Source organism: Zonotrichia leucophrys, chromosome 10 (assembly GCF_028769735.1).
Source record: "Zonotrichia leucophrys gambelii isolate GWCS_2022_RI chromosome 10, RI_Zleu_2.0, whole genome shotgun sequence".
NCBI classification, from domain to species: Eukaryota; Metazoa; Chordata; class Aves; order Passeriformes; family Passerellidae; genus Zonotrichia; species Zonotrichia leucophrys.
Window position 1 is genome coordinate 16,884,938 of NC_088180.1, and position 23,438 is coordinate 16,908,375.

Sequence of the window (23,438 nt, forward strand, 5' to 3'; positions counted from 1 at the left end):
GGAAACCTGGGGCAGGCAGAAGGATGGAGAGAAATCACCACCACAGAGCTTCGATGGCAGCCGAGGGCGGTAGTAAAAAATAATATTATTGAGGACACATAAAAATAGACCAAAGAACATTTCATGCTATTTGTTGCCTGAAAATAATAAGTGTCCATGTGCTGTCCAAATTTGCTATTCAAGTTTTACTACTTTATTGGTTTGAACGAAGCAAAACTGGAGACAATATTTTAAGTGACTTTAACCAAATCAGTCACATTTAAAGAGTTTCATAAAGAGAATTCCAAACAATAAACAAAATTTTATTCATTAATGCATTTGTGACATACAGCAATGTCAGCAAGTTGAAAAATAATATTTGGTTAATTAAAATTAATTTGAAAGTCATGATTATCTTGTCAACAAGAGGTAGCACAAAATACCTCCACATCAGCCTTATGCTCCTTTCACAGTCTTTACAGGACTAACAGCTGAAAAGCCATGGGGAGCTGCTGGTTTGGTACCTTTGCAGTGATCCCATATTGAGATTTCCCCATGGAGCAGAGGCAGAAATGTTGATTCTGCCTATTGTTGTATTTGCTTAACACATTAACAGAGGAATTTGGTTTCTGGGGCACTCAGTGAGGCATTGTTCTTTTTCCAATTGAGATTAATTAGATCAGTGGGAATTCAGAATGAGCAGAAACTGCATGATCAGGGACAAAATCCACTGCTTGCTTATTCTGTATTAGGGCTGTCCCATTCCAAATGCAGCCTGTCCAAATGACCAGTGCTTTCCATTACTTCTTCGGGAGTCTGTTACACAACAGAATCAATGTGATTACCAGGAAATTTCCCTCAAAAATTAGTTCAGCCCAAATTAGCAATAAACTGTTTTAAAAGCTTCCATTTTGAGCCATGCTGATTTGAAGCATACCAGGCAGTGCAAATAACTTCCCTTGAAATTAGGTTTTTCACTAGCATTACTGTGCCATTGAAAAAGGAGTCAGTTCCAGTTTAACAAATACAATAAAGAATAAACTGAAAATAAAAAGGTTTGAGCCAAAGGTGGATGATGTCTAAAGGTTGAATACTGGCATGCTGGCACTCGGTGTGCAGGAGCTCCATCTGCCTTCCCACTTTTGTACTGCTGCAGAAAGGCAGAGTTAAAGCATTTATGGAATCACAGTCAGCAGAACTGTGATGAGTCACTGTAACTTTATTCCTCTCCAATAAGAGATCTTTGTCCCTAAACCAAAATTACTAACTGAAAGTTACAAAAGGCTTCCTAAGAAGAACAAGGACTTTCTGGAGAATGGATTCTTTCTCCATTAGTAAAGACCAAACATTTTACAGAGTTTGTTTCTTTCTCGTACCAGAGACAAATCAACAAATGATGCATGATGCAAAATAAACCTCCTGTGGAAAGAATAGATGCAAAATTCTTGACATTTATACCAACTGAATCTTGTATCATTGTGTATATGAAATCTGGATTGACTGAAAACATCTTATATAAGATAGTGTAAAGTGAAAACAAGGGTAAGAAGAACGAAGATTTGAAATTCTACAAGAAAGGATGCAAACTGGAAATGTTCTGTTTGCTTCTTCAAGTCTTTGCAGAACCTGATGATGACACAAGGCCCTTGGCTCTTGTACAAAGAACAATAGAAGAAATTGAAGAAATGGAAGTTTTTAGTCCTCAGATGAGGAAGAAAACCACCCTTTGGGGTCTGTAAGAGCAGGAAAATGAAATTGCATATTCAACTGCATAAGAGCTTTCAAAATTCCAGGCAATGTTTATTTTCTAGGGATAAGCAGAAGACAGTAGGACAGCACAAAGCATTCGGCCCCTGTGCTGGAACCCTGCCACGTAAAGGAGAGCTCTGTCATTTTCCTTGACCACTCCAAATGTCCCAAGCATGTGTTAAGTAGATTCTTCTCCAGTCTGAGCATGGCAAAGATGTTCTCTGGCTGTGAGAGCTGGCAGATGCAGCAGGCTGGGTCACTACTGCTTCACACGCTTGTGCTAACACACCAGAACCTCCAGAAAGCTGAACCTCCATCTGCTGATCACTGGATTGATCTGTGCCTAGAAGATTCCTCCAGCCCACAGGACTTCTCTGCACCAGGCATAGCTGCATGAGCTCAGTGTTTACTGACAGGTTTGTGCCTCACCATAATTCTCAGAACACGGTGATGTCCAAGAAAGCCTATTTTGTGCTGCTACTTGACACACTGAAGAGCAGAGAATAAAAATACTTGGTAATTACCTGACCTTGAAGGAGAAACTCTCTTGGTGTCATGCATCAATCACACTGAATTTTCCTGCTGCTAAAAACTGACCTTTAATTGCGAAGTGGATATTTTTATCATATTCCAAATTTACAAAGTCTAATTTAATGCACATGATTCAATATCAGTGGTATCCACAGCACTGGGTGGAAAAGACTCATGCAGGATTATTAAGGAGGTGGAACCTCACAGTGTTCAGGACTCAAATTCAGAAATTCACTGAGGTACTTTGAATCTTGTAGGTCTGTGACATTGAGAGCTAGGAAACTTGTCATAAAAACCTCAATAAAAATAATTTCTTCATGTTTTAGTCAGCAAAACAAAAGAAAATGTTGGCATAAAATTTTACTGTGCAAAGGTATTTCCAATTACATCTCCCCAAAGTTATCAGTCTCAAATAGTTGCCTTGTGTAATAAATCTGGTATAGCATCATCTCTTTTTATTCACACTATCTTCATCTGCCTTGTGTGATTTCAGCACACACAAGGGATCACCAGAGAAGCTGTGCTCCAGCCACTGGATTTTTTCCAGTAAACCACAGATGATGGTGGATCTTGAAGCCACTGACAACTGCAAACTACTTGAATAGATCTACTTTAAACTGGCATTTCAAAGCAAGTTTTATTGGTTTCTTTATGTAGGCATAGATAAGATCAGCCATCCTTCTTAGCAAGATGGAAAAGTCAAGCCTCCCATGCTCTCAGAAGCACAAAAATAAGGATTAAATTAGGGTAAAAAATGAGTAAAATTTACTTAGCAGAGAGATTGCACTAGTGTGATGAGTTAGAGGAGAATGACTTGGCAACCATGAGGTAAATGAAGATCAGATTCCAATATCCCTGCTCCACTCATCATTTTTAGCCTTGTGACTACACGAGCAAGACTGGACACCTGTGCTGGGCAGGATCAGAGCTTTGGGGATCAGCTTTCAGGTCTGAGAGCAGCACTTTTCACAGATCACCATGGCACTGGCTGAGGGGGAAAAACAGAGAATGAATGAGTGTGATGATTCAGGCTACACAAAACAACGAAGAGAGAATTCTGGGTGACCTTTCAGGGGGAGACACAAGAAAAAGTGATGTGAGTTGGTGTGAGCAGAAAAGAACCAACACAATTTGCTCTCAACAATATCAGAGTGCAGTAATCTTATCTCTTACCTGTTATTCTCTGAAAGAACCTCCTACCAAAAAAACCCCAAACCATTACAACTTATGTGTAAATAAATACATTAAGTATCCTGGCTCTGTTAAGAGCAGGTCTCCCAGGAAAAAAACTTCATCTTTCATTTTCTATTTCAGTAGAAGAAGACAGAAACACAGTTTCTGTCCTGATCAACGACTCAATATTCTGGAGAAGTACATTTGGTTTGACACATTGAATTTTCTCTGAGGAACATGTTGCTAAAAGTCCTCATATTCAGCTTCTACTTTGGTCTGAAATAAGCTTAACTTTTAATTTCTAAGATATTTATAGAGTGAGACCAAAGTGACATTAAGAAGTGTGATGTTTTTGCTGTTTTTAAAACCATGGTGGTCTACAAGCAGGCCACTTTGTAACATCAGCTGAAAAAAACAGACAAGTGCTATCAACCACAGTAAGAAATCATGTATACAGAATGATATGATAAATATGGAGGAGGGTGAATTTTGAAGGGTAAATTATTTCAACAAAACCCAATCTATTTTTTTTCTGAAAAAAAATAACTCCAAAAAGACTGTGATTGCAAAGTAAGATGGAGCAAGTGTAGTTGTCACAATCAATTATTGTCTTTCAAGTGCAGGAAAATGACAAATGAGCCATTAAGAGCTGCTATTCTTTATTTAGAACTGAAAAAGAGAGGAACGAGTCTGCAAGGGAAAAGATCTCAAGCTTTTCTGCATGTTGATTTATTTCAAGTGAAAGTTATGTGAATACATGGAAGAAATATCTTCTGCAAGGTGTTCATCTTGTTAACCCTGCAGACCTGCTGCGTGAATCTCGTTCAGACCAGTTTATAATAATTAGTCTGTGGAAACTGGAAAGAGGATTTCTGCAGCTGAGATTCTTTTTTTAGCCAGCTGTAGAGGTTATCTTCAGCAAAAAGCAACTTTTTAATACCCAGTGATGTTAAATACCCTGAGGATGAGGGAATTAGCTGTCAGCAGAGAACTGACAAGACACAAACAAGCCTTTATGTGCCATTCTAGAGTGAATACACATAAAATCAAAACATTTCCACAGGGCAACTATCATGGGTAAAAATGCTCGTGGTGGCAGGTGGTGGGTGCAGGCAGGACCCTCTGAGCGCCTCCACTCTGTGTTAACACAGAAATAAAAGGCAGGGAGAAGGTGGTCCCTGAGCTCAATTTCTATCAGCAAATTATGTTCTCCTTTATCAGCGATCAATCAGGGGTGACTTGTTAGCACCGGAGGCTGTGTGAACACGCGGGGAGGCAAGTGGAGCTCCCATGTTCGCTCATGGAGCCGCACCGGGAGGGACCGGGACACCAGCAACACCTGAAACACCTGAGCACCGGCAGAGACCGGGATCACCGGGACACCGGCAGAGACCACAGACCGGGAATAACCGGACACCAGCAGACACCTGGCACCCCGGGACCGCCCGCGGCCCCATAGCCCACAGCGAGGGGCGGCCGTGGCGCTGAGGGAGGGCGCGCTCCCATTGGCTGGCGGAGGGAGGCGGGAGAGACGGAGCCTTGTGATTGGTCGCACCCGCGGCGGGGCGGGGCGGTGTCTCGCGAGAGCCGCGCGGCAGCCGCGGTCTCGCGCGGCCCGGCCCGGCCCGTCCCGCCCCCGGGTCCCTGGGCCGGCGGCGGCGCCGCTCCCGCTGCGGCGGCCCCGGTGAGTGGCTGTGACCCGGCCGGGCCGAGGGGGGACGGGGACAGGGCCAAGCTGATCGGGTCCTGGCGGTGGGAGGTTGTCCCCGGTGCTTTGCCCCTGCTGTCTGCTCGCCGGACCGCGCGGGCACGGCACCGCTCCGTGAGGGGGTGCGCGCTATGGCCGGGCCCCATCGCCGCTGTCTGTCCCGTTCCCTCCTTGTCTCCCCGTTTCTCCTTCTCTTCCCCGTGTCCCCCTTGCCTCGTGCCCCTCTCTGCCCCTTCTTTTCCCCTTTCCCATCTCTGTTCCCCTCATTCACCCCCTTTCCCCCGTCCCCTTCCTCCTCGCCCTCCCTGAATGTCCCGGTCCCTCACGGGGCCGTGGTCCCTGGGTGCTGTCAGCTCTCATCCTTGTTTTTTACTCTCCTTAAAGAGCATGGTTGTGGCTGTTCCTCTTCAGTAAGGCTGCACCTCATCCTGGGAAAAAGATAATTGAGAGAGGAAAAGTTTGGCTGGTGGTGGAAGGGAGTGGAGGAGGTTCCTTTGAAGTAAGAGCCAGAGTAGATTGTGACTGGACTTTGCATCTGTGGCGTTGCGTGTCCGTGTGTCCGTGTGTGCCATGGCTAAATGTGCAGGTGTTTTATGGAGCCACAGCTCTGTGAAGAGGAGCCCACAAGTGCAGGACACCTGAAAACCATCTCTGCACAAATTGGAAGGCTGTTGGATATTTGTGTGTGTGTTTTGTCATTTCTCGACTTCTGATTTAAAAAAACTCAGAGAAGGATGAGCTTTCCTTTACCTTGTCTTATATTGTAAAGGTTAATAATAAATTCTCACACTATGCCCATTAAAAATTTTAAACACTTTTCCAGGAATTATTTTAATGCTGATCACAGAAGTAGAGTTGGGAATTGTAATTTCCTTGTTCTTCTGGTCTAAAAGAGCTTTAATGTAAGAGTGCCAAGGGCCAGAGTGTGTGTCCTGTTCCCTAAAACAGCTAATGAAGAGACAATGGTGAAAAACCTCTTAAAAACCTCACAAATGTGTATTGCTCCAGAAGGACACAGATCACTGCTGAGAGCTGTTATCTGCAAATCAAGGGAACTCCTCAAACTAATGATTTACATGTATGGTTGGGTTGTCACTCCTCAGCTGGAGTTTTGTGTACCATGCATATAACCAGATGGGATTTATGATTCAGGGCCTTCACTTCCAATATTTGTTATGATTAGAAACCTCTCCTTCAGTGAAGGATTGAACTAAAATAGAAGATGTTATTGGTGGGAAGCAGTTCTGAGTCCTTGCCTTTCATTAATGGGAATTAATTTATATACACAATTCTGTAGCAAAATGGTAACTTTAAATTAATGAACAGTCTGGGTTTATTATGTTTTTTTATGAGATAGTTGAAAAGATGCAGCATTGCTGTTGTTGTCTAAAGTAGACAGCATAATAATGACTTGAATTTTAGTTATATATGAAAAACAAGTTGAATCAAGTCAGGTTGCAGATACAAGTTAATTTTTAATTTGCCCTCCTGCTTTTGTTTTCTGGTTTGGAAATTGTCAGTTAGAACTTGACACTTTGTTCTTTCTGGTTTTATTTTTAGTAGAGCAAGCTGAAAATCTGCTGTCTTATCTAACCCTTTATGAACTTTCTCACTGCAAGTTTCAGATTTCTCATATCTTAGTGTATTATTTTTAAATGGCTCCCAGTTACCTCTTCCAGCTTATTCCACCAATTCTATATGGGAAAGCATTTCAAACTTTCATTGCCTTTTGTCTTAGTGCCTTAAAAGATAATGGTGTTTTTTAATAATTTGAGACTAAAATCCTGTATTAATTGTGTGTTTTTCTTATCTGTGGGTTCTTCTTTTAGCACATGGGACAGGATGTGGGACATCAGTAATGGTTAAAAGAAGTTGCTTTTATTTTCTTCTTGTAGTGGCAATTTTGACAAAATAATCCAAAAGGTCCATTGAACATGTATGAAGCTAAAAAGCATTAAATATAAACAAATATAACAAAGATTTTGTTATTTCAGGTCTCTAATGCACTAAAGCTTAATCCAGAAAGTAGTCAAAGACTTGCTTCTAACATAGCTTATGGTGTGGGTGTTCTGGGGACTTTGTGTATTACCTGGAACAGGTGTGTTTAGATAAATTATCAGAGAATCTGTAATCAGGATGACAAATTTCCAAACAATGCATGGCCACACCTTGGTAATACTTTGGGCTTTTTCCCTCTTTTTGTCTCCTAGAAATGGCTCTGCTCTGCGAAGAGGCGATGCAGTAGATGTGCTGCTTAGTCATGGCATCAGAACTGTGTAAAACAATCTCTGAGGCAAAGCTGGAGAGGCACAAGAACTTGTTCTTGAATTACAGAAATCTCCATCACTTCCCTCTGGAGTTACTGAAAGATGAGGGGCTGCAGTACCTGGAGAGACTTTACATGAAAAGAAATTCCCTGACCACATTGGTACGGCAGTCTCTTTATTGCAATGTTTACTGTCTGTGTGCTTAGCAATGCTGGGTTTTGAAACAGAAAACAAAAAGAGATTATATTCTAGATAATCTGACCCTGAAAGATGCCATCAGCTGTAAGATGTGAGTATTTGAACTTGCATAGGTCATGTAGAGAATGATAAATGGATGTTCATGACATTTTATGGTTACCCTCCTCCAGCTCTCAAGACCTCCTGGAGCTTTTCTTGTCAGGCTTATTGCTCTGTAGGGTTTTATTTAACCTATATGTTTTACTCACATAAGTGGTCTGTTTCTCCTGTTAGATGATGCTGTGCAGTCTATTCTACATTTCTTCATTAGGCTGAATGACCTTTTCCCTTGGTGTGTGCCTAATTTCCAAGGCAATGTCAATCCCAGGGTCAAATTCCAAACCTGTTGAGGTGCCAGTAAAAACTTGTATCTATGGGCTGCTGTTGATAGGAGAACACAGTTATATGTCACAATTAATGTGGGATTTTCTTCTGGGATTTCTTCTTGTTTTGCTGTTTTTCCCTGAACTGGAGAAATTCTCACCCTGAGTCAATGTTGTGACCTCAGAATTCAGTGTGGGGCAGTAAAATAACTGTGAGATGTTCTGAGCTGGTAAAACTCTACAGGATGGAGTCAGAACTTGCCACTGTCAATAAGCTCAAGTCTCCAAGTTTTCATTTTTGGTTCCTTGATTGGTTTGGATTTGTTGGTTGGTTTTTTTTTGGTGGGCTCTTCCAGGGTATGGGAGATAAAATAATAGCAACAGTAGAGGAGCTGTAGGGCATGACTACTTAAAATTCACCAAAATTGTACAGTTTTCAGGGTTTCCTAGAATGAGTCCAGTACTCCACTTTAAGGGCCAAAAGCTTAAATTCTGAAGATTTTATGCCTTTTCTTCATCTTGAATGAGTCACTTAAGTTGACATGTACTGTAGAGAATTATTTTAGCACTCTGGTTTTGGGCAGTAATTTAATAATGTGCAATAATTTAACAGGAGGATAAGTTTCATAGTTACAAATCAAAACTGCTGTAAAATTAGCCAAAGGCTGTAAACAGCTCTGCCTTGACACTTTGTGAAATTCAGTGATGATTTAGTGCAGTAAGTTCACAAACTTTGCACTGCTCAAAAGATGAAACAATAAGGAGGGTTTTGTATGTAAGTGTTAAGACCTAGATAAAGAAACTGAAACAAAAGTTAAAATGTAGGTCATACTTAGGCAAAATTGCTTTCAAACAGCGTGAAGCAGAGCTTGATTAGATTCACAGCAATCAGGATAACTTGCTCATAATGTGCCTTGTTGGGCTCTCATTCAAGTGCTCAGCACTATTGTTGGAACAAGGCAAACAAATTTGGGTGTCATTCACTGAGCATCTGTTCCACAGAAGAGATGTTGGAAGTTGTAGTGGACCAAAATAGATCAAGTCAGCAGCATGTTACAAAAAAAGGCAGATGTCTTTTTGGAACGTGGAAAGTTTGACAATCTCCATTAAAAGCAGAAGGAAGTAATTATTGATGCTGTTAAAGCACAAGCTGGAGCTGAGAGTTTGATAGCCACGAACAGCCTGGGTGAACTGGAGAGAACCTGGAGAGCAGCAGGGAGGGACCTTTGGAGAGCTTGTCCTGAGAGAAAAGGTTAAAGGTGATGGAGAGGGAAAAACAGGAGGAACAGAAATCACAGATAATTTTACAGAGCAGAATTTCATAATGAGGTTTTTCTTATTACTGGTAAGACAAGTAGTGCTCTCAATTTTAGTAAAGTCATAGTAAGTCAGGTGCACCGGGGCAGTGGGGGGAGTGGAAATCTCAGCTGAGAATACTTGAAAACAAATTATTGAAGGAAAATCTATCCTCTGTACACTTCTCTAATGCAAGGTGATGAGCAATAGCTTATCAATAAACACTTCCAATTGCATGAGCATTATTGATAACCATCAAAACAGAACCTGAACCATATTTCTTTATAATTAGGTGGTACATTTGTCCCACTGGTTCATTCTTTCAGAATTCTGAAAATAAATGACTAAATCAGCTTTTGTTCTTTACTCTTCTCAAATGACTCTTGTCCTTGACAGATGACTCTTATGAAATGTCTGGGATAGTTACTCTGACAGAATTTACCTTGGCTAAGAATAATTTCATTTTTGTCTCCATTGGCGAGATGGAAGTGATGGAGTGCTGTGACATAATGAATGGATCACACAGCACACCTGTATCCCAGCCCCAAATCTTCCCAGTTCATCTTTGATCACATGAACCTTCCAGTACCCAATTTCCCCATCTATTAAAAAGAAATAGATGTTTGCCTTGTTAGTGCTGTGGGAAGCAAGATCAAGAGTGATCGATTTTAATTTCCTGCCTCAGAATATGGGATGCTGTCCTGTTCTGACAGCGCAGCAGGTGGAGTGGTGGCAGTAGTTTGTGGTTCAGGTTAACATGCTAATCGTACTAAAGGCAGTAGGATGGCAGTGAAATGTTTTTCCCCACGCTTTGTCATTAAGGCTGGGGTGTTTCTGTGCCCGGCCCCATTTCCCGGCTCGGCCGCGGTGTCGGCCCGGCCCGGCCGGGGCGGTCCCTGCGCTGTGGCGGAGCTGCCGCCAGGGGGCAGCGCCGGCTCAGGGACAGCGCTGCGGCCGTGACGTCACCGAGCGGGGCTGCCCCTCCCCGGGCCGAGCCGCGGTCGCTGCTCCGAGCAAAGCCGGGCTGGGGCTGGGGGCCGGCACGGGCGTGCTTGATACCTGAGAGTGTCACCTGCTTCTCCGTCATCCAGTTATGAACGCAAAGTTATCTATTTTAGAGAATATAGCTATTGAAGGTGTCATACATCATCTTTATTCGCATGAATATTTCTAGTTTTAACAGGAATTTAATTATGTCATCAAGCTGCTTTTGAAATGCAGGCATTTCTGCATATATCAGTATTGTAACCCTTTTTTTTTCACTAAAACAAATCTATGTTAAAGCAGGTTTCTTAAGTAATAAAACTGTCTTCTTAACTTTGAATAATTTTGAGTATAGTTTCCAACACGACATCTGAAGCTTGTGAAGCCAATTTTGTGATATGTGCTCATGGTTATAAATGCCACCAAGGAAGAGAATTACAGCTAGGGATCAGTTGGCAGTTAAGAAATGATATGCATATTAATATGTAAATATGAAAATCTAGTTTGATGGATTCAGCAGTTCTGGCTTGGTGGTAATTGATCAAGCTACACAAAGATTGTAGGTCATTTCCCAGTTTAGCAGCATTATAAAATACATTCTGGTTAGACATCTTGTGTAGTTCTTGTTCTGCTTGAAGTCTGTAAAGGCTGCAACTTCTTAGCAATCTCTTCCCTTCAACTAACTCATTTATTTGAATATATTTTCAAAAGGAGATGAGGTAATCCATCTTTCCAGTCAGAAATCTGACTCCCATTTTGCTGAGGACATGATAATGTCACTTCTAGGCTGTAGTTTTGTTCAGTAGTGAATTGCTCACCCTGATACATCTGAGATTGCCCTGATGGACACTTGGGGTGTGGAACCAGGGTATTGTATAGACAGACATTCTTTGTTGCCATTTTTCCTGCTGACATCTTGTAGTATGGTGATTAAAATTACTTGGGTACACAATGTTTGCGTGTCTGGTGTTTGTTTAGAAACCTAAAAAATCTCTAACTCTCTTTCAGCCAGAAAACCTTGCTCAGAAGCTCCCAAACCTCGTGGAATTGTGAGTTTGTGTAGGAGTTCTAATATATTTTTATTATGCTTATCTGTCTCATCTTAAAATAATCTAGACTCTATTACTTGCATATAATTTCTCTCTTAAGTGTGGAGGGTTTTCTTGGAGGGCAAGAAAGGGTAATTTTTTTATTGTTGTGTTTTCTTAATTTGTTTGTTGTTGGGTTTTCTGACAGAGGTGTATGAAGTCCAATTTTAATTTTTTTAAAATTTCTTGTTTATTGTATGAGAAGAACTTGATACCACTGTCTATACTGCTAAGAGAAAAAAACCTTACCCCATAAATTCCGTGCAGACTTGTCACACTGATCAAGCCCTGGAAGCTCCCAGGGCAGTGGTCAGAGGTTGTGACAGAGGCAGGGTAACAGGTTACAGCCTCCAGCCCATCCCCTGCTGCTCCTCCCCAGCCCAGCTCCCAGGCGTGCTGATTGCAGTAATCAGTTTGTGGAACCCAGTCCCAGATTGTCAAACAGGAGCAGGGATGAGCACGTAGGGGTGGTAACTGTGGAATGATGATTGCTGTAGGCAGAGCAGCTTATCCAGTCTTGTCCAAAAAATGGATGTCCCATGAACTGGATTGTTTTGACAATTAATTTAATTAAGCCCCTGAGACAATGTTTTCTTCCTTCCCCTTTCCTTATAAAGTTGTGATTCCCTTCTGTGGTAGGATTGGCAGTGCAGGGTTAAAAGGAATATCCTTTTCTCCCCTTTCAAGCCCTTTGTCTCAGTTTCACATGAGCACCTGGTGGAGCATTGATTGTTTATTTAATGGCCAGCTCCCCTCAGGAGGGGTTTGTCTGAGGAGCCCTCAGTGGCTGATCTGGGCATCCTCACGTGGCCCTTTAACCCCACCTTGCTGCTGCCTTGTCCAGTGTCACTGAACTGGTTTGCAGCTCACTGCAGTCTCTGACTCACTCAAGAGCAAATCCTATCTGATCATGCCTCTGTCTTGAGAGCAGTAAAATTAATATTTTCATATTTCATATCATGATTTGCCACTGGGCATCAGGAAACCTCCCTGTTATTTGATACTGTTTTTAGGAAAACCTGTTCAAATTACAGTTTAAAATAATTTCTTACAAACACTGATTTATAGGAGTCAAGCCTAATTATTTGGTGTTCAGCAAGCTCAGTTGTCCCACCATTATCCCACACATTCTGGTGGTCTGGAGAGAGCTGCAATGGGCCTGTGGTTTGTGTAGCTCTAATAGGACAAGTCAGTTTTTGATGAGACAATAAAAGGTGTTTTGTTCTTGGGGAAGAGACCACAAAATAAGAATTTGTTTCAAGAATAATTTGGTACAGTAGTTTTTAATTTTTAGAGACAAACTTAAATTATTTTTGTTTTCCTAAAAGTTACATCCTTAGTTATCTCACTTGTGTGGTTTTCTGTGTGTATCATGCCCCTGATGCTGGGCTATGAGCCCCTCATAATACAGGGGTTTTTTAGCTTAAATGAGGTAGTTCACAAATATTTTCAGGAGCTGCAGCTGAAATGGGTAAGAGAATGCTCATCCTATATTTCTACAAACATGTATGCTATTCTTACATTGTTGTTGTTAAGTTTTTAGCAAACTACACTTTTTAAAGAGAAAGAGAAGGTTCAGGTGCCCCATGCAGTTGAAATATTTATACATTTTTTCCCTTGTTCTGTCTCCCTGAAAAGAGAGGTTCCTACTTTGGGAAATGGAATACAGTAGGAAAAAATATGCCATGAAAATAATTCCATGTGTGCCTAAGCAATTGAACACTGAGTACTCAATATTCCTTTGCAGTTGGATATCAGTATTGGAAAATTTTGTTACTGTTATTTTCTACAAGATACAATTGTTCTTTTGCAGCAGTGATGATTGAAATCTGAAATGTGTAAAATCTAAGATCAGTGTTTATGTTACCAGAAGTACTGGAAGTGCTCCATCAGAGGGTGCTGAATATTCTTAGTGAGAGATCTGGCCACCCTCTGTAGCTGCATAAATAACCATGTGCAGGATTGGGTTTTTCTTTTGAAAAATGTACTTTAAGCTTGAAAAACCCACTTTGAGTGAATAGATCATGTGCTTATTTCTTCACCAAAGGTATGAGAGTTTATGTGTAGGGGAAAATGTTTGTAATTGTGTTACTTGTGTGGGTGTGGGCTTTTTTTGCTTACCTTGGCCAGCATTTAGTGTCAAATAACTTGGTGATCAAATATGATTTATTCTGGTTATTCTCTCTGCTTATTCTTTTCCTTTTTTGTTTTCCTCCATATGACTTGCAAAATTAAAGCCTGTTATTATTATAACTGTGAATGGTTTGTTTTACATAATTGTATGTAATTTTCTTTTATTTTTATGGTAATCATTTAATAATCCAAGTGAAACTTAAGTACCTGTCCATTGCCAGTTTATACAGTTTGCACAGCTTTTGTGGTCATAGGGAGGAATGGCTTTGAGGGTGCTCTTTCAGTCTGAAACTGGATATTTTGCAAACTGATTATGTAGCAGAAGTCCTTGAGGGTAACAGGTGGTGTCCTCTGCTTTTTCTCCTCCCCCCAGGTACCTTCATTCAAATAACATAGTTGTTGTACCTGAAGGTAAGTAATCTACCAGCTCACAATAAGTGGCAGGAGTCATAAAATATTCATTTTTCTTCTTTTGAAGAGGCCTATTTTTCCTTTATTTTCCCATAAAACATTAAAGATTTTCATACAAAATATACCAGTGTAGCTTTTAGTTGATAATGTCCTTGTTTATGCTATGTTAAATTCTTTTAATGAATTCTCAAATGCACCTAAATGCTGTTTGCTCCAGTTCTAATTGCAGAAAGGGAAAAGGCTAAATGGCACTCATCTGCAGGAACTAAAAATCCAGAGTGTCTGCTGCTTTCAGGCAGTTACCACACTGAATACTCTGCTGCTTTAGATCATGACAGATTTGAAACCCAAAGGAGCAAGAACTTGCACTAGTTTCTTTTCTTTGTCTTAATTGCAGTTATGCTCCCAACTTGAGGAATTTGTGTTCAATTTCTGCTCTTTCTGAATAGAAATTGGATAGAGTCAAAGGAAGAGAATGGAGAAAGTGGTTTCAGAGCAGAATTGTGTGAGGAGGGTCTGGATGTGACGGTGTTGGCAGGGGCCTTAGGATGAGGGAAGAGATGAGAATGTTGACTCCATGTTTCACAAGGCTTGATTTATTATTTTATGATATATATTCTATTAAAACTATACTAAAAGAATAGAAGAAAGGATTTCATCAGAAGGCTGGCTAAGACTAGAAAAGGAATGCTAACAAAGGCTTGTGACTGACTGAGACAGTCTGGACAGCTGACTGTGATTGCCATTAATTAGAAACAACCACATGAGCCCAATCCCAGACCCACCTGTTGCATTCCACAGCAGCAGATAATCAGTGTTTACATTCTGTTCCTGAGGCCTCTCAGCTTCTCAGGAGAAAAAATCCTAAGGAAAGGATTTTTCAGAAAATATCATGGCTACATTTGGAGATAGGAGCATTATGTACATCCCTGTGTTTGTTGCCCCTGTCTCACTGCCAGCAGAGCTGTTTGTGAGCTAGAGCAGCACTCCCACAATTGATGGCACTGAGCTGTGAGACCCCTTTAACACCTCGAGATGTGCTCACACACAGCTGTGGCTGCTGGGGCCTGCCCTCCCCTCACAGTCCCGAGAAGGTTTTCATGTCACTCCTGGGTCACATTGATGCTTTAATCTGTTCTCTCACAAGCCATTGGCTCCCTGGTTAAGCTGCAGTTTCTGGACCTGAGTGACAATGCCCTGGAGATCGTGTGCCCGGAGATCGGCCGCCTGCGCTCCCTGCGGCACCTTCGCCTGGCAAACAACCAGCTGAAATATTTACCTGCAGGTGAGTCAGTGCCTGGGGCTCACAGCCCTCACACAGCCCTGCCTTGGTGCTCTCAGTGCTGCACCCTGCACTTGCAGGATTGCAGTTTGCAGTGCTCCCAGTGGGTGCTACTTAGGGGAAAGCTGCTCTCTGTGCTTGTAGAGTCCTAAGAGATGCTGCTGAAGTGGGAAAAATGCATTTATTTAACAGCCTTTGCCATCGTATCAAGAAAATATTGAACTTCTTTGAGAAGACACAAAATGCCAATGACAACTGTCATTATGATAAAATGATGTTTCTCCCAATTTTCCACAATAGAAAGGATTCCGGTCTTTCCTTCTTTTTTTTTCGCCCAACAGCCCCAATCTCATTTTTTCTAAAAAGACACATGTCCAGCAGCTTTGCCTATGGCAGTTCTAGCTCATTGTGACAGTAGATAACAAATGTTTGTCTTGTTAGTTTATAATAAAAAAGCAAAACTTACTCAAAGTAAATGTGACACAAAGTCAAAAAAAGTTGGCCATAGGCAGATTTTGAATGATTGGTTTTTGTCTTCTAAATATTTTGATAAGCAGATATAACATTATTATTCTTCTATCACCCTTATATCTGTTCAGATAAGATGATGGTGATTTTCAAATACTTTTTTAATTTTGGTTTTTAATTTTCATTTGGTGTATTTGCATTTTCTGATCTGCAGGGATGATAAAAATTTAAGGCTATGATTTCAAAAAACTGGTCTAACTTAATCTAACAGGATTAGCTCTTGGCTCTATTTTAACTAATTTCTCAATGTGACCTTCATGTGTTTTAAGTTCACATTGTTTATTCTCAAGAAATGTTCTGCAAATGCTCCTTGAAGTTTTGGGTGCAGAAATCTTGCTGTCCTTTCCTTGCACTTTTCTAGACTGCTTAAAAAAAGTCAAAGGATGGTTATGATTAGAAAGAAAAAAAATTGTATATGACTATGTAAATGCTCTGGAATGAAATTAGATAAACCTGTTAAACATTATGACCCAGGGCCAATAAAATTTCCATCAATTTTCAGATGTCCTACATTCAAAAGAAAGGAGTGACTTGAGTGTGCTTTATGTTCCTCAAAGATAATTTACCTTATGGTGCTGTACCATGAAAGAAAGACTTGTTCAAAGAAAAAGTGACACATTTTCTGCAAAACTTCACACATTAACTTAAAAAGGTTCCAAAAAAGACTTTCAAAAGGATAATTTACATTACTGAAGAGTTGATTTGGAGTCTACCACATTTGATTAGGAACTGGTATCAGCTGAGACTTGCTGCAGTAAATTTCTCCTGAAGTTTATAGAGAATTTGGTCCTGAGCATTGTCCCTGAATGTGTTTTTTTGTGTGCATGACAAGTCTGCATGCTTAGGAATGCTGCTGGTGTTGCTGCTGTGCACTGGGCTTTGTGTTTGTGGTGGTGTCCCTTGTGCCACTCTGGTGCTCATCCTGTCCCTGTCAGTGGCACTGGATGGCACACGAGTGTTACAGCCCAGGCAGGATTGGCCTTTCACCCACACTGCATCATTTGCCCACTGGAGAGTTCATCCATTGCACTGTTTCCTAAACAGAAGTTTAGGAATTCCCAAAGAGGGCTTCCAAGCATGTTTTCTTAGATGTTCTCTGTAAAATTGTGAGGACTTCAAAGACTTCATTAAAAAAAACTTAAGAGTTTCAAAATAACACTTATGTTCAACAATTGAAAAAGGAGAGCAAAATAATAAATTTTGATGAATTGTTTCATCCTTAATTATACTGGTAGCATGAATCTTCATTATAGTGTCAGCTAGCATTCTGTTGGGAAAGCAGGCAAAGTTCAGCTGAGCTGGGATGGGATGTGATTGCACTGCAGTGCATCATTTTACTGTGTGCTCACTGCTTTCTGTGCAGCAGACACTGCACTGCTGGCAAAGACAGCTCTAAATGGCTCTTAATTTATAATAAGGAGCCATTTAAGATATGACTTAGCTTCTACTTGTGCAGAATTTAAAGATCTGCATTTTAAAAGTGCTTTTGGGTTTAGATGACAGTCATTTATGGAAATGACTTCAGAGTGGTTGCACTGGCATTCCTCTTGGGTCTCCATTCCCCGTGTCTGGTGTTAAAAGTACTGTCAGTTTTTTCAGAATTCCATGGATATCTAGGAAGATACTCTCAGTAATATCCTACATCAGTTGCTAAAAAATATCCTTCTTGCAGCTGCAGAACAGTTGGATGGTAAATGTTTGCTATTATGTGTCTGAACAACCCCACTGTTCTATTGCATTTTAATTCTTAAGAATGATTCTTTGCTGTGTCTTGTTTAATTGTGATTAAGAGCTGGAAGAAACAATGCAATTAATAGCATATGTTGATTCATTATGCATTTTTAATGGCTTTGTTCCACAATTGTGCTCTTACTGTTCATTTTTAGTATTTAAGATTTGTCTTGTAGAAATCAAATTTTAAACTAATTGAAGTGGTGTGCATTCAGGATTTAGATGTAAGCCTCTGGTCTGATTGTAGAGAATCTTCAGACTCTGATAGAGGTTGAGTCTGTGCTGTGGTTTATCTGCACTGGGATGGGCAAGGTTTTAATCTTTGAAGTGCTTGTTTTAATAAAACATGGGAGAATTTAATAATGACACCCCCTCTGCTTTTCTCAGGTATGGTCAGGATTGTTCAGTGAGTTTTAAAAAATCATTTTAAGGCAGGAGATGAGGGGGAATAATAAAAATACATGCAGCCAGTGTGGAGACATCAGCTTTAGCTTCCTGAGGAGATCAGGCAATAGAGCACTGATGATGGGGAATGGGTATTGGAATATGAATCCCAATATAACCAGTTAGATGGTGCCTGGGCCAGTTCTGACCTTCGCTGCTGGGCCAAAGGCAGCACTGTGGTGCTTTACCCCAGAGATACCTTGGCTGCTGGAGAGTGCAGCGGGGCAAGTCCAGGCTGTCAGGACTCCGTTTACCTCAGGAGAGAGCTTCTGGCGATGGTGGAGAGAAAGGGAGTGGATTCTGCTAGAAGGTTGCCAGATGTTTATTCCATGGGTACAGAGATGTCTGCACCGGGCCACTGCTGCTAACAGAATGGAGGCCGCATGGTCTCATTAACATTTTAAGCTCAGGACAGGGGAAGGGGAGGGGACAGGTGAGTCACCAACCAGGTGAAGGGGCAGGGTCTCAAGGGACTGGGGACACCTATACGGGCCAATGTCTCCCAGGCCTGAAGGACCAATCACACGACGCCTTGCTGGTATGTCAGCCTGATTGACAGGGCACACTCAGCGAGGGGCGAGGGGGAAGGGAGAAGGTAAAACAGGATATTGCAACACACCACAACAAATGGGAATGGGGTGAAGCACGGAGATGGTGTCCCTTGGAGATGGGGAAGCCCCTCCTGTGCAGGGGCACTGTGGTAGTGAGGGTGAGAGTCCTCCCTTTGTGCTCCCAAATCGCTGCCACCCTCGGCTCAGTCTGAGCTTTGGCCTCGGGGCTCTGTGTCTGATTTGCCTCTGCTGAGGGGCTCCCTCAGCCTCCTGCAGCTGTGAGAGCTGCTCAGGGGGCTCAGCTGAGCTTGATCAGAGAGAAAGGATAAAATTTGTCCAGAATAAGTGTGTTCAGGCTGAAATATAATAGCAAATGGCTGGAAGAAAATGCTTTGTGGAATTCTCCTAATGTCATATTTTGAATATACTTTAGATAAGATTAATAAGGGGACCAGCTTCTGCCTAATGCAGAGTCTTCAGTATCTACATTCTGGGGTAATCAGAATCCCTGAGAGGTTCTGCCTTTCAGAGACGAGCTGATTAAAGAGTTGCAGATAAGTAAAAAGAGATTTAATGTTCTAAAGTTCTCTTGAGGACTTGTTTTCATTTAAATGCACAACATTTTTTTGTTCTGCAAATTGTAAATCTTGTAGCTGCTGTCTGTAACAGTTTCTTAGTTCATTTATTTGGCTCTGGTAAATGCAGTTTTTGAACATGAAGTAAGTTTTGTCAAGTTTTCTACTATTTAAATGTAGCACTTAAATAATCTAAATTCTTGAGGGCCATTTGGAAATGTGTGACACCAAAGATGTTACTGGAAGAAGTCAGCACAAACGAAAGATGGTTATTTTATTTTATTACATTAGTTCATGTAAGAGCTTGACTTAGATATGACACTGTGTTTTCACAGTAGCTGAACTTCATTTTTTCAGAGATTTCTCCTTTTGTTCAGTGAATTGATATTTCATTTTAATTTAGAATCATAGAGTTAGTTCTATATGCATGTACTGTCAGAAGGAAATTTTCTGAATCTTGCTGAATTCTCTCACTCACAAATTACTAACTAGGAGGGTCCCCTTTGTTTCTGATGGTTATAATGCACATGATACTTCAGCTCCTTTCATTCTTCAGAAATAATATTTCTCTTTGTGTAATAGTTATTGTGTCATTTGGAAAAAAAAAATCCAGTGATATACATTATAAAAATGATTCTTGAAGAGTCCCAAAACCAAGGTTCTCTGTTTTGCTGTTACCATTTAGATTTGGTTTGATTTTAGCTTTGGAGTCCTTTGATGTGTAGTGGTGGCTCTTCAGGTTTACATTTTGGTCTTGTAGCTGGAATGCATGTTTGGGGAACAGATGACTTAAAAGAGGGTGGATTATACTCAAATTTGGATTCAAGTTTCTTATTTGACAAGGATTAGGGTTTTTTTCCCCATTATTTGAAAGGTACTTCTCTTTAGAAACAGCAAGTTTTGTACCATCTTGTTCTAAGATTTAATTAAAAGTGAGGTTATGTTTACTCAGCACATGCTGGAGTTAATTATAGATTTACTGAAATGAAAAGCTTAATGTTTTGCCAAGTCAAGAGCAAAAGCTAAGTAATTAAAGAAGAGGGTATGGTTTATGATCCCAGCCCATCTTTTGGCAAAATTCCCTTTAAGAAGAGGGAGAAAAAAAATCAGCAGTTGTCTTTACATGGGCTAGACCATGGTTCCCTTTGTGTTTGTTGTTCAGGAACTTTGAAAACCAAGAGCTGAGTGCGTTGACCAAGAAAAAAAAAGTGACCAAACCATAGGAGAAGTCAGCAGTGGGATTGTTTGCTGGAGTCAGAGGACGGGCAGGTGAGGGAGCAGCTGGGGGTGCCGGTCTGTGCCAGAGCCCAGGGCTGGGTCCTCCCTCCCAGCACAAGGAAAGGGGGGCTCCCCTGCCCATCCCCACCTCTGGGGAGCCTCTGAGCTTGCATCCACTTGTTGCCATTTTGCTTCTTTTAGGCAGACTGAAGGAAAATGAATCTGTGTGCCTTTGGTGTATTTAAAGTGCAAACTGCAGCAATGTTAGGGGAGGTTAACAGCACAGAGACCCTTCCTTTCAGTTCCCTTCAAATCCTTTTCCTTTTAAAGGCAAATTGTTTTAGAAATATAATCAGTTTAAGACTCATTAAAATACATTTGTAGGCTTATAAAACTTTATCTTCAAAGCATTTGAGAAAGATCCTGTGAAGCTGATAAGGGAGTGTTATCCTCATTTTACAGAGTGGAAAAAAAGTGTTTTTAACAGAAGTGATTTGCTCCAGGGCACAGCAGGAGTCAGTGTTAGCCAGAAATAGAACTTGGGTGTTCCCATTCCATTTGTTAAGACCACACCTTTTTGAGGCTGATCATATTTAATGTTAGGGAGGATTGAGTCTTCCCACCCATTATTAGGAAATTAATAATTATCTCTCCATAATGAATAACCCTCTAAGTTAATAGGAAATTAATAGCGGTAAGATCAGTGAGTTTTGTAACTGAACCAGCTTGTGCTTCCAGAAGGCTGGAAGAGTTCAGGAAGATGAATTTTGAAATACATAACTTTTATAGATAAATCCTACATCATTTTCTCTGGCATAGGTAACTTCACTGTAATGACAAAGAGGGTTCAGTCGTTACTAAAATTATAAATCAGACGATAATTGTTGATTGCTGCTTTGTCTGTTTATACAGTAACCCTTGGAATGTTGAGTGATTATTGCAAAGTCTGCTTTGCTTTGGAATTTGCTTCACTAATTGGGGGCAGGAGAAACTTCCAGATATGAAAACTGCATATTCATTTCTCTCACTTTTTTAATGTTGCTGTAAAGTACAATATCTGTATTTACTATTCATACCAGCATTTAACTGGTAAAGACTTCTTGAATACCCAACTTAGAATTCTGAATAGCACTCAATATAAGGGATTTCAGTAAATCTCAAGTAAAGGCACATAAACACGACTTCTTCCCTCCCTTCTTTTCACAGTAGATTTCCACTGATGGGTACAGCATGCCAGTAATTCAATTCTTACTCTAGACCCTGGCATGAAAATATGTGGTCCTAACTAGTTTTTTTGAGCTTGTGCTCCACATTTTGATTTAGAGACTTCAAAATCAGGGGAATAAATTTGGCTTCTTACCTTTTCTCCCCAGATTTCCTTTCTGCTTTTATTATTGTCTCTGCTTAGGGCAGATTGCTTTAATACTTAATAAAATTCAATTTTTTTTTATAGTGGTTCTGAGTTTAAAAGCAAAGGCACAAACTGATGCAGACCCTGTTCTTTTTTCCAAGTTGGCATAACCTTAGTCCACTCTGCTTTCCTAATTTAGTAACATGGATAAAAATATGCACGACGGGCCAGGTTTGGTACGCCAGGCACCCATCCAGGAGCGTGGTGTTTTTAAGTAAATGGACTTGTGGGGATTTGAGGAAAACACAGATTAGGTTACATGAGCTTTGCACTCTGCAAGTATGTGACTATTTAAAGGAGCACGGCCTCCTAAATAAAAATGTTAATTATTATAATAATATGTTGTTTTCTGTGAAGGAGTTGATGCCTAATTATTAAAAACAAGGTTTTCTTTACACAGATCTGTAAAATATATGCTCTGTTTCATAAGTCAGTTCTACCTTCAGTTTGCTGTAAAAAACCAAGGGTCAGCATACTGAGCTTTACATTACCTCTTAGGTTCAACAGCAACTAATTATAACTTTTTCCTAAATCAATGCAGAACTTACCCACACTTGCCTGTTTCTGTGTTGTGTTTTTCACATCAGGATTAGTAAGGCTTTGGTAATAATGCTGTGTTAATCCAGAAGCACAATAAAAATACCTGATAGTATCTCCAAGTCATTCCTTAGATTTCTAGGAGGAAAAGCTTTTAAATGTTTTGGCTTTGTATAAACTCCAATACAGCTCCATCCAGGCAGCCTTTAAGGACTAATTTTAAGGGGAAAAAAAAAGAAATTACAGCAGGGAGGAGTCGGGAACGAAATGGCAATGTGGATGGGAAATGATAGGGGTTGGATTCTGAGGCTGCCAGAGGTGAGCCAAGCACAGGGCAGTGCATTGTCCAGCTGCTATTCCTTCTGGATCAACGTCCATGCACGTCCAAACACACTGGGACCTATTGAATTCAAGGATGTTGGTTGCTTGAGATTTTATAACAGTCTGCCTTGCTCAAACATTTGGTTTGGGTTAAAATCTCAGAAGGACTACTAGTACTTCTGAGTGCTTGAAATTTATGGGGAGGGACGTGAAGACAAAGAATAAAAGAATTCCACTAAATTCCTGGAAATTTTCCTTAACTGAAGTTTTTCCTGTATACCCTCACCTGTATAGAATGTCAGAATGAGTCATCTGTGCTTAGAGCTGCTCACTGTTCTCTCTTTGTCTGCTTACCCCTTCTTAGTGTTATTTTTTTTTCCACTTCCCCCCTGTTGAGGGGCTTTTAAAAGCCTCTTTGTTACTATCATACAACATTTTTCAGTGTACCACGGAAGGTCCATAATGTCACTGGATGCTGGTAACAAAAATAGCATAAACATAGCCAGAAAAATTCCAGACCTATATTTTATGGTTAAAAATGTTGTTCCAATGTAGGCTTTTGTTCCAACACTTCATCCAGATGGGCTTCTGTTGGGTGCAGTGGAACTGAAATATTTCCCGTAACTGTAGCAGAAATGACGTTAAGAAACAAAAAAATCCAACAAAAGTATCTCCTGCAACAATGGCCTGCGGTATTCCTGGTATTCCTCATTCTGGTGGTGCACAGCAGGTCCTCAGAAATGCATGTGCTGAGTATGTATGTGTTGTAATTCAGTAATGTGAAAACTAATGGGAACCAGTTGGAGGAAGCCATCAGCGTCTCTCATTGTAACATTTAAATTAGAGATTCAAATATTGCTTTGTGTACCAGGCTTATTGGACTAGAAAATTCCATCTTAAAATTTGCTATTCTAATTTTGAGCAATCACTGGAAAATGTATTTAGAAATTAGGCTCCTTTA

At 40.6% G+C, this 23,438-nt stretch overlaps 1 protein-coding gene across 6 annotated transcripts in view; it reads left to right on the plus strand.

Moving 5' to 3' along the window:
* Window positions 1–5,016: 5,016 nt before the first annotated feature.
* LRRC28 (leucine rich repeat containing 28) overlaps window positions 5,017–23,438 on the plus strand; it is a 51,388-nt gene continuing 32,966 nt past the window's right edge. For 2 of the 6 annotated variants that reach the window (XM_064722123.1, XM_064722122.1), the window contains exons 1-2: window positions 7,429–7,568; window positions 15,027–15,164. Coding sequence is in view for 2 of the 6 variants with exons in the window: in XM_064722120.1 (XP_064578190.1) it covers window positions 7,386–7,568; window positions 11,256–11,296; window positions 13,842–13,879; window positions 15,027–15,164 (400 nt within the window). In the remaining 4 variants the exon portion in view is untranslated. Of the gene's footprint in view, window positions 5,117–5,243; window positions 5,263–7,350; window positions 7,569–11,255; window positions 11,297–13,841; window positions 13,880–15,026; window positions 15,165–20,160; window positions 20,260–23,438 lie in introns of those variants that run through there. The other 4 variants (XM_064722120.1, XM_064722121.1, XM_064722125.1 and 1 more) reach the window with 4 other exon arrangements.